General features: G+C 38.5%; 1 protein-coding gene across 1 annotated transcript; it reads left to right on the top strand.

The window, feature by feature from the left end:
* The first annotated feature begins 5,742 nt into the window (after positions 1-5,742).
* Positions 5,743-11,286, top strand: LOC106587296 (UPF0547 protein C16orf87 homolog). The gene is made up of 4 exons (XM_014175551.3): positions 5,743-6,002; positions 6,973-7,069; positions 9,752-9,931; positions 10,419-11,286. The coding sequence occupies exons 1-4, from the start codon at positions 5,862-5,864 to the stop codon at positions 10,535-10,537; spliced, it is 537 nt and encodes a 178-aa protein (XP_014031026.1). The 5' UTR covers positions 5,743-5,861; the 3' UTR covers positions 10,538-11,286.
* The last annotated feature ends 607 nt before the right edge of the window (positions 11,287-11,893 follow it).

The following is an 11,893-nucleotide window of genomic DNA, read 5'->3' as shown; positions in this document are numbered from 1 at the left end:
GGTCTTCATGATAGATAGTGGTGTAAATCAAGTAAAGATTACATTCTGTGTCCTCCAATTATATGTTGGTCTATTCAAGATACTACACTGACCATACACATTTTTTCTCAAATAAAACGCACCACACTCATTAACTTGGCTAGTTACTTAATCAATCAATCCAACCAACCTACACTCAGCGCATGGGATGGGAGGTTAGCTGATTGATCAAAAAGCAGATAGCGCCATCTACTGGATACATGGTTGCACTGTGTATTTACTGTCCTAATAACCTCGGGCCACTTTCAATCAAATGTAATTGTATTTGTCACATGCGCCGAATACAGCAGCTGTAGAACTTACGGTGAAATGCTTACCTACAAGCCCTTAACCAACAATGCAGTTCAAGAAATAGAGTTAATAAAATATTTACTAAATAAACTAAAGTTACAAAAATCAAATCAATCAAAAGATAACACCCTACATTTACATAACAATAACGAGGCTATATACAGAGGGAACCGGTACCGAATCAATGTGCGGGTGGTACAGGTTAGTCGAGGTAATTTGTAAAGGGGGGTCAATGTAAATAGTCCAGTTACCGGTATGGGGAAATCCAGTTACCGGTATGGGGATTCAGGGCTAAGTCAAAAACAGAATGGCTTTGGCTGGAAAATGCAAATAATGTGAAGTAAGAGTGCCTCAAATAAAGGTAATTTTGCATCTCAATTAATTTCTTAAATTCTTCAAATAAAGGAAATACAATTCTCAAAATGAAGATACATGTTTTAGACAGTCATTATAATATAGTCTAATAATACTGTCAACTTTTCAGATACATTGCAGAAAAGGTTAAAGAGTTCACATTTCTCATGAAATCAAATAAAATGTTATTGGTCACATACATGTGTTTAGCAGATGTTATTGCGGGTGTAGCGAAATGCTTGTGAATCATGAATCCCTAGTTTGCATATGAACCATGTACTGCAGTTTTCCTTGCCTAATACATCCGACTTTGATACCAGTTGTTGGTATACAGTCTGAAACAAAGCACTGCAAAATCGTGGACATTTTCCTTAAAAAACAGAATATTAAATAACATTTCATTTGAACTTAATCTACCGGTTGTCTGTGCCGTTGGTTCTTCAGCTGTTTGAAATTGGAGGCAAAATATCCATAGGAAATAATTGCTTACCCAGCGCCGGTACTAAAATTGAAATTTATATTACCTAGCACATGAGCAAAACCATGTAAACACCTGTTAGTATACTCGTGGACGTGCCTTCGGTCATGAGCAAACGCATCTTGATTGCCACACTCTTCAAAACCTGTTTTGAAGTCGGTTTAATAATACTTTCCTACGGACAATTGGCAGGGTATGTTCAAATATGATTTTATTCAACATTCGTGACAGACAAGGGACGTTAGGCTTTTTTTCTATGTAAATGTGTGTGGCGTTGCCTACGCAATTGAAGGCGTCGACCACGTTTAGTGACTACAGTTTCCTTTGCTATACATGGAGGCCCATTGATTAGACTTCTTGGTTCTCAGTGCCAGATTGCTGTCCTCAGTGTTTCTCAGGGCTGGATCAAATTGGAAGATTTTACTCTGAACCTTTACTCATGGGTGGTTCACCCTGGTGAGACATTTATAACGTGTTAAGTATATTGATATCAAATCCAGGAAACATCAACTAGGCATTTTGTCAGAGAACATTATAAAACTTTAAGAATTTGAAGTATCTTAAAGACTGTATGTTGCTCTGTTATATAAACCTTTAGGCAGGGGTGGACTTAGTGATTTGGAGGCCCCAGGCAGAGGCCAATCTGAGGCCCCCACCCCCGCTCCTATGTGTGCATGCACAATTATGGGCTTTATAGTAAAGACATGTAATTGAACTGTAAACATGTATTACCTTTTAATGTGCCATGAACACATTCAAATCACTTCAAAAAGTAGGTCAATTTCGCACGTTCACTCAAAATCATTCCAGCATCCGAACAGTGCACTGTGCACTCGCCAATTTTCCTTCAATTTGCAATTGGTTGAAACAGAGTGCCGACACTTGTGGGGTTCGTAGAGCAAAGCAGAGAACATCATCATGTTCGTGAGAGTCTCATCTGTCCATAGAGGTGTGTAGCCCAAACTGTTCAGACGCTATAGATGTTTTCATGAGAAGGCCGATTTTCAGGATGTCTTCTGAGCTGACAAACAGCGCTGTAGGCCGAAATTATAAAAAAAATTGTTTTACTATTATTATGCCCAGCTCATGAGGCCCCTTGATGATGTGAGGCCTGAGGCAATTGCCTCTTCTTGCTAATGGTAAATCCACCAGTGCTTTTATGGTAGCACTTTATAATAACTCATAATAAAGCATGTATAATGGATTAGCCATTTTGGACCTATATTAAACAGCTTATGAATGGTCTTATGAATCATTATAAGTTGTTTTATAAATGTGTGAATAACTAGGTTACTAACATTTACAAATGTGGAAGTAATGATTAATAAATGATGAATAAACGATTTACTAATCCATTATAAATGCTTTATTATGTGGAGTTATTATACATTTCCTCAATTTGGTACAAAAATCACTATTTAACTCTGGTTTGGTTCCAAGTGTTTCAGGTTTGGTTTCAGCATCGGCGTACTGGAAATTCAACCACTAAGTGACATATTCGTCTTGCTCTAATGATAGGGCTGTTCTTGTTGTAAAGCCCCTCTGAGCTGGCATTGGGTTGAACTGTGCAAGAATGATCAATGTCAACAAAGGCATTACTGACTTCTCTATTTTAACACCACTTACAAAGCTTTTTTAATCAACTTAATTTGACCAACTGTCCAATAATAGGTAGTTAACAATGAATTACTTTGTTATCAAACATCTAGGGTGACGAAGTAACTTGTAAAATGACAACTGTTTCTTCACCTTTCTTGTCATGAATATTATTAGACGGGCTGATAAGGCATAAATAGCTGTGGGGGGTGGACAGATCCTGCCCATTGCAGCACAAAGGAAGTGAGAGTGAGGAAATTAGTGGAATGTGTGTCAGAGATGTGAGTACATGATACACAAATTCTAATCTGACACAAAACTCAAAAACTGTCAAACAAGAGAGGAGAAATTCTCTCTCTCAGGCAGCAGTGGATCCAATGACTCTTTCAATGACTATTTCAAAGTCTATGTGAAGTTCAGTTTGTATTTATTTCCTATGACATAAGAGCTTCCTGCAATATCTGAATATGATGAAATGGAAATGGAGAGTGAAGAAAATTATTTAGGAGACAGATTTTGGCATGCCTACTTAGCTTGGTCACACAAAAAACTGTTGAGCTCCAGGAAGCTTACATTTGTTTCCAAGCAATATTAATGCTGGAATTGTACACCTTGTACAACATAACTCATCATCGTCACTGTACGCTGTGATACTTCAGTAGAAATAACTTCAAATCGAAAACATGTTTTGTCTTAGTCGCCATTATTACCACTGTATCTCGCTGATCATAATACAGAGCAAACTTGCTGGCAGCCTGTGGTACCTTGCATGGGGGATGGTAGCCATGTACACTAAGCCTCTTTGCTTTTCAGACAATGTTATCTTTAATCTACATCATACAGGCACATAGATCATAATAACATGGACTGAGACATAATATATGCAATATAGGCCTACCACAATAGGTACAACATTTTCTAAAACATTGGAAATGTAAAGTAAAATCAGAAGCCACTGAAAACAAATGGGGTTGATAGAATACAATAGGTGTGCATATGTGCCCTAATCAAATACAAGTAGGCCTAGCATTCACAGTCATTTAATTTCAGTTGGCTATAGTCATTTGATTTATGTAATTAAATATGGTTTAACAAATAGTCCACGAACGTTCCAACCAACGATGTATACTGCTCAAAAAAATAAAGGGAACACTAAAATAACACATCCTAGATCTGAATGAATGAAATAATCTTATTAAATACTTTTTTCTTTACATAGTTGAATGTGCTGACAACAAAATCACACAAAAATAATCAATGGAAATCCACTTTATCAACCCATGGAGGTCTGGATTTGGAGTCACACTCAAAATTAAAGTGGAAAACCACACTACAGGCTGATCCAACTTTGATGTAATGTCCTTAAAACAAGTCAAAATGAGGCTCAGTAGTGTGTGTGGCCTCCACGTGCCTGTATGACCTCCCTACAACGCCTGGGCATGCTCCTGATGAGGTGGCGGATGGTCTCCTGAGGGATCTCCTCCCAGACCTGGACTAAAGCATCCGCCAACTCCTGGACAGTCTGTGGTGCAACGTGGCGTTGGTGGATGGAGCGAGACATGATGTCCCAGATGTGCTCAATTGGATTCAGGTCTGGGGAACGGGCGGGCCAGTCCATAGCATCAATGCCTTCCTCTTGCAGGAACTGCTGACACACTCCAGCCACATGAGGTCTAGCATTGTCTTGCATTAGGAGGAACCCAGGGCCAACCGCACCAGCAAATGGTCTCACAAGGGGTCTGAGGATCTCATCTCGGTACCTAATGGCAGTCAGGCTACCTCTGGCGAGCACATTGAGGGCTGTGCGGCCCCCCAAAGAAATGCCACCCCACACCATGACTGACCCACCGCCAAACCGGTCATGCTGGAGGCAGCAGAACGTTCTCCACGGCGTCTCCAGACTCTGTCACGTCTGTCACATGTGCTCAGTGTGAACCTGCTTCATGTGCTCAGTGTGAACCTGCTTCACACTCACCCCCCCTTTGACCTCCTCCTTTTCCGCAGCAACCAATGATCCGGGTCAACAGCATCAATGTAACAGTGTACGTTCCGTCCCTCTCTTCGCCCCAACCCGGGCTCGAACCAGGGACCCTTGCACACATCAACAACTGACACGCCACGAAGCATCGTTACCCATCGCACCACAAAAGCCGCGGCCCTTGCAACGCAAGGGGAAACCCTACTTCAAGTCTCAGAGCGAGTGACGTCACTGATTGAAACGCTATTAGCGCGCACCATCGCTAACTAACTAGCCATTTCACATCGGTTACACTAGCATGTGAAATGTATTGTCAATCAGTGTTGCTTCCTAAGTGGACAGTTTGATTTCACAGAAGTGTGATTGACTTGGAGTTACATTGTGTTGTTTAAGTGTTCCCTTTATTTTTTTGAGCAGTGTATATAAACCCTGGATTTCTCATGCTATGTATTGGCCGTTGAGAGGCATTGAAGCCACAGGTCGGCCATATTGGTACTCCCCAGTAGGAGCAGCCCTCCATTGGAGTGAATGGAAATGTTTCAAGGACAAAATTACATGTATTTAAGTATTTGTGTTGTTGTAGTGGGGAAAGTAACATTAGTCATATAAATGATCTAATTATACTTAAAGGAACATGCTTTTATATATTTGTTCATTTTTTTATGCTTAGCTCACATAATATGATTTAAAAGTAAGGTGTCTGTAATAGAGTAAATGTGTCAAAAACGAATGTAGGCATTAATAAATGCATTTCTATAGCTCCCAATATATTTGTACAACGGTGGGGGAGTGCCAAAATGGAGGCACAGTGGCTTCAACACAGTGCCCCCTATCTGGTCATCTAGTCACTTGTGTATATGTAAATAATTTGTTCCAGCTGAGCACTGTTTCCTACTCTGTGAGAGGTTAACGTATGCTCAGTGGATAGGATAAAAATGCAAGTATTATGCAGAACATTTTCTAGTGTACTGTATGTAGCCTACTGTTTTTTAGGCTGAGTGGTGCGCATGCCCCATGTCATAGTAAAGGAAAAGCATAATGAATCCTCTCTCTCATTGACCACAGTGCGCATGGTCATTGCTTTTGTGTCATTTATGTCCGTCTGAGCAAGATCAGCTGCACTTCATGTATTGCAGAAATAAGTTTTACGGCGTTGAAGTAGGCTTTTTTCAAAGGAATCATCGGATAAGGAAACAGAATATGTCGGTAAACAAAGCTAAGAAAGTAAAAATGGCTACCAAATCATGCCCTGAGTGCGACCAACAGGTGAGAAAATGTATAGATATTGTTCATTTTGATATATTTTGACCTAGTACTAATGTTGTTTTGCTTCACATGCATGGGATTTAAAGCCATTGTAGGCTGCTGAAGTCCCATATGGTAGCCTATGAATTCAAGATCTGGAGCAACATATTCTAATCTAATGCAAATAATCAGGCTAATCATATAAATTAGTATGTGCATTAGACACTCAAACACTATGTTACAATGTACCTCAACTATAGCTAGTAATTGCTTTAAATGACACGTTGATACGATTAAAGAGTCGGAATGTTATTGCTCGCCAAATGTAGCTTGACGTTTCCTTATTTTTGATACACTAATACTGTAACCTAACTGAAACTGGTTAATCATCGTGATCTGACTTTGCAAATCATAGGCTATAGCCTTAGAACAATATCGTGCGTTGAAATGTCGTTAAATGTAGCTGCATTGCTGACATTTGATATATTGTAAAATTAACATATTACACAAATAAATCGTAGTTTATACGGCGACATTTGGATCTAGCTTTTAGATCGTTTCTTGATATAATTTCTCTAAACTGCATCGATGAATTGATTTGTTTTCACAAATAATTTGTCGACGAAATAAATGTAGGCTATTAGTCAACATTCGATTTGAAAACGCTTTATTCATTGGAACGTTTTAATGTCACTGCTGTTGTCGGCACGTGTCCAAAATATGTGGTGCGAGTTTCAGCTAGATTGCGCTAAGGACTTTTTCATGAATTACAAAGGACAGTCCTCTAATATCTCAACATTGTTGGGCAATATAGTTATCATGGGGGTTAACACTGGCTACGCCCTTGTTTAACTATTGCAAACAAAAACTGCTAAAGTTTATATAGCTTCTGCAATGTAGCCTATGCTTAATAGATGACTTCATCAACAAAGTTGCTACAGTTTGGAGGAATATTTTATATTAACCATGTTTCATCCTGTTTCTTTTTTAGATTCCAGTTGCTTGCAAGTCTTGTCCCTGTGGCTATGTATTCATTAGTCGAAAGCTTCTTAATGCCAAACTGAATGAGAGATCACCACCAGCAATAGGTAAATTAACATAATTCAGGAGCCTACAAATCATAATTTATTTTACTTCTCTTCACACACTCAATGTTACAATCTTTATTAACTTAGGTATTTTGTTTTATTATGAGCCTGTATAACATTCACATGAGATTGAAGATAAAGTAGTCAGAATGTAATTGTATTAATACATGACTAAACTCAGCTAATGAATTGTATTCATCTTGGTCATTATTGATTTGTCCATTTTAACCCCTCCCCCCCTGGTTATTCACTTAAGATGTATTGGCATTACTTTTTTTGTCAGATGGATCAGAGTAGAATATTTGAGTTGTGCAGTGGTGGCTGGCTTAAATTGCTATTTGCTTGAGTGAGTAGCCTACTGCAAGAAGTGGGGGGATGGGATATTTTATTCCTGACTGAAAAGCTTGTTCCCTCAGTTCTCTCTTGTAGGCTTCTGCAGTAGCATAAGGCAGCCTATACCGCTCACTGTGACAATTTAGACCTTACATTTCGCTGTAGAGTTAGATCATGTTGTCTTTCGTGACATTTGACATTTTCAGAATACAGATATCTAACAGGATTTGATTAAGCCATTTCCAAAATGTGATTAGGAAAATAAATTACAATACAGAATTGTTATATAACCCATTAAATGCTAGCTCATGCTGCTATGATCCTGTCAAATGTTGAAAGTGTAAGGATTAAATAGATATAGGGCCCAGAAGCCTGCCTGTGTATCTGAGCATGTTTACAGAATACTAGTTCACTGTTTTATTCCAATGAGGGCTTTTTCCGTGTGCATGTCATCAATGTGCTACTGTCTGCCCATAGCCTTGCATATCCCTCCAAACAGACTGTTTAAAAATGCAGTAACATATAAGAAATTATTTCAATCTGTTTTTTGAAGAATATGCCATAGAAATACCTTAAATAGCTTAGTACTACTTTATTACCTGATAATAAACAAATTTCTGCAAATATTTTTTCAACCTTAAAGAATGAGAACCAATACAATGCTGCTGTTTTGATTTTAAAAGATGGAGTGATTGGAATGCTAAATGTAGGCTAGTACTTAAAAAATAAATATCTGGGTAGGGGTGAAATCATCGTGTATAGGCTATCACAGTGCCTGAAGTTATGAATGGAATGTTAACACAACATGCCTCTGTGAGAACTTTGTTTTATTAAACACTTAGTATTAGACAGTTTATGGAGTAGAATTACTCACATCTTCTCTCGCTTTATGATACAATTTCATTAGTTTCATATGATACAGAATGAACTTTGAGGTATTGTAGTTAATAAGTATTTTGAAGGCAGAGAATACTGGTTCCATTTGAAGAGGAAGGGGTCTTGAATTTCAGCTCTGTGATTTTTAATGATGGGGTTTTGTCTTCCCCCTCTCCTTAAACAGTTTATCATTTGCCTCTCCTCTGTGTAATTTCTGTAGACTGCCTCAGGTTTTCAGGTTTACATTTTAGTACTTCCTTTGTAACTTTGAACAGACACTAATAAAACATTATTATTGTTGAATAGGAAGACTAAGGTTGCACTGAACCTTTTTTTTCTGGATAAAAGTGCCAATAGTTGTATTTATTTTTTGCTCACTCATGATTCCTTAGCGGAACATATTTATATAAGACTGTTATTTTCCGGTGGCCTTTTTTAAATATCATCTGTTCTTGACAATGAGAATTGGAAAAGGTGAAGTAGTAAGTTATGTATATGATGTTTATGTTATAGTATGGAGTGCAATAGGTTTCTCAGACTATTGATTATGTCACAATTTTATGAAAATATTGTCAGTCTGAAGAGGAAGTGTGTTCCTGTTTGGGCAAGCTGTTGATAAGGCTAGAATTCCTGGGAGATTCTGAAGTTGTGTGTATTCTCACGTAGCAGAAACGTGGTTGATGTAGAAAATATATTTTCAGGCCTAGTCCAGACTTTGAAACAATCAATTGAATTTAATAGCAATACTATTGCTATGCAATTATTACAGAGTTACTAAAAAACGATGCAATAATATGTTAATACAATATTGTTAGTAGTGGGTTGCTACACAGTTATAAAGCATCACTATTTTATCTGGCTCTTTCAATCAGTCCTTGTTTTGAAACCTAAATACTCCTGAGTGCACACTCACTGCCTACACCGCTGAGGAAGCAGCATATGTGGTAACTTACATTTCTGAAGAGGAAGGCTTTTTAAAAGGCCACTAGACAGAAACTCCTAGTGAAATGTAGGCCTACTTCCTGCACTGGTAATAAGAACACTCCACTGATTCAATGACTTAAAGTGGTTTTGAGGCAACAGCACACCTAGGATGCTAGATATGCATTGGAATCACAGAAAATGGAATGCAAGCATCTTCCTTTTAGTGTAATCGTGTTGAATATGAGATGAGCTATTCTGTTGTTATTTTAAGGCGGTATTGTTGGTGTGTTGGAAGAGGGGGGTTGGTAGGAGAGAAAAAGTGGAGGCTAAGATGTTTAATACCATATAGCCTTCCCACAAATTTTCCATAACATACATTTAAACGAGTCATTGGCATAAGACGATTTGTCCTTAGTCTGGATGTATGATGCATTTGATACTGTGACATATTTGAAGGCAATTCATTACTTTACATTAATCTTTAATTTCCATATTGCATATTTTCTGTGTTAAATACCATTTTAAAACATATTTTTCTGGTCTATTTAGACAAGTTGGATGCAAAGAGGAGGAGAACTGAAAGAATTCGTAGAGAGAAGATCAACTCTCCGTCAACCAATGACATGGAGAACAGAAGGCGATGCCGCTCCAACAGCCAATCGGATCAAATCCGGAGAGGGCGGGGCAGGCCAAAGACAGTTGGGCTGAAGAAGCAGGAGGAGGAGAAAGGTAATACAATAATTAAAAGCCTCTATCTGTGACACTCAATGACATGGTGCAGTTATGATATATTAAGCGTTTCCAAGATACTTTCGAAGCTTTGTTATTCCTCATTGTTTTGTGCTGACTCTTTTAGTATTACTCTTTTAGTAATATTTCAGTATTTTCCAGTCACAGGAGATAAGGCTGGTGATTAGTGCAGTATTGGGACAGAGCTGGGGGATTTGTGTTTGGATGAATGATTTACAGAGAGGGTTGCTCTCTCCTCTCACCCATGAATAAATCATGGTGTCCCTGACTCTGCCTGTGCTTTAGCGGCTGATCTATAAGGAGAAATATCATTATGCAGGTTCCTCCTGTGTGGAAGACAGAAATTATGTTAATATATTGCTCGAGGTTATTGTTGTCACATGCAAATTATGTATGTTTTTCAATGGGTTTTCTCTATTACCCAGGGGATGTTGTTAATTCATTTTCTTTTGTGTTTTTTTACCAGAAAAATTTGAGAAAGAAGTTGATATCTATGCCAACCTCTCAGATGAGAAAGCATTTGTGTTTTCGGTGGCATTGGCTGAGATCAACCGAAAGATCCTGGGCCAAAGACTGATCCTATAGACAGACCAGATGGTTGCTTTGAGGGATTGACATGTGAAACCTAAGATTGTTACTGTGGAGAGACCCATGGATGACCACCACAGTATGTCTAACAGGGTATGAACTCTGACCCAAAGAACTCCCTGCCGGATTGGTCAAAGCCTTGGGAAAATGGAGATGTTGGGGAACATTGAGAAGCAGGCGCCTGATCTGCTCAAGAGGAAATGTTGGAACCAACTTTTATCTTTAGAGAGTAGCTTATGGAATTGGAGGGGGTAGGACATCTGAATATTTATCTTTTAATCAGATTTTATATTATATATATTAGATGATATGGTATAGGTATAGGATTCATCACCATGGCAACCAAGAAAGCTGTCAGTAGCAAATGGAATACATTTCTATTAAAAAAGGGCACAAATGTGTTGAAGCATGGAGGGCCATCCTAGCATTGTTACTGGCTTCTATAACGTTATTGGCTTGTAGTGCTAGTAAACATTGTTTATTTAAGTCTAGATGCCATTGGAACATAATGTTCAATATATTTTGTATCATGCTTAGGACTTTGGGAGAAGGCCTTGTACATTTATATTTATAATGCTTGTGTACCATCTTAATTTAAATGCATATTGTTTTGTCTTTTGTTTCATTATTGGTGACATTATATTAAATATGTCATATTTGCTTTGGACACCTGTAATTTAAATGTCAAAGGCAAATCCTATTTAATGTGACTTATTTTTGCCATTAAAAGAGATGAATCACAACCATCACTGTCAGATGTTGGGCCTTAATGAGCAAATGTTAGTTTTTATTTAAGAGTGTGTTGTACTTTGTTGATTTACTACACATGCACTATAGTACCAGTGAATGATGTGTATTACCCACCCTCTCATGTCTATACGTTACCCTGCAGAGGGATTGGCTTGGCCCCTGAGACACCTGTTTGTAACCTGCCCACTTCTCCTGGAGACAGCTGCTGCTGCCGTTTCTCCAGCTCCTCTCTGCCTCCCTCCACAGGGAAAGGCCCTGCCATTAAAGGCTCATCCATCTGGAACACATCCCAGTTTCCATGGAACTCTCAACAGATCTCAACCTCACAGGATAATCCTGTTGGAGACATTTTCAACTGCCTGGCTTCTTTGTTCACCAAACTGCATTGTATGAATGTACAGAAACACGCTTACATCATATCCTGGTTATTCATACAATGAGTAAAACCTGAGAGGAAACACTGCTGGCGTATGAATATGCAAAGCAGGGCTGTTAACGATGAGCTATAATGATGAGACTTTCTTCTTGGTTAGGAAAAGGGTTCTGTGTGCTGTATTATTGACACCTCAGTTCTTGTGAGAAACTGTGGCCATTCAGTGAACC

This window comes from Salmo salar, chromosome 26 (genome assembly GCF_965601325.2).
Source record: "Salmo salar chromosome 26, fSalSal1, whole genome shotgun sequence".
Classification (NCBI taxonomy): Eukaryota; Metazoa; Chordata; class Actinopteri; order Salmoniformes; family Salmonidae; genus Salmo; species Salmo salar.
This window is presented reverse-complemented; position numbering and strand designations above follow the sequence as displayed.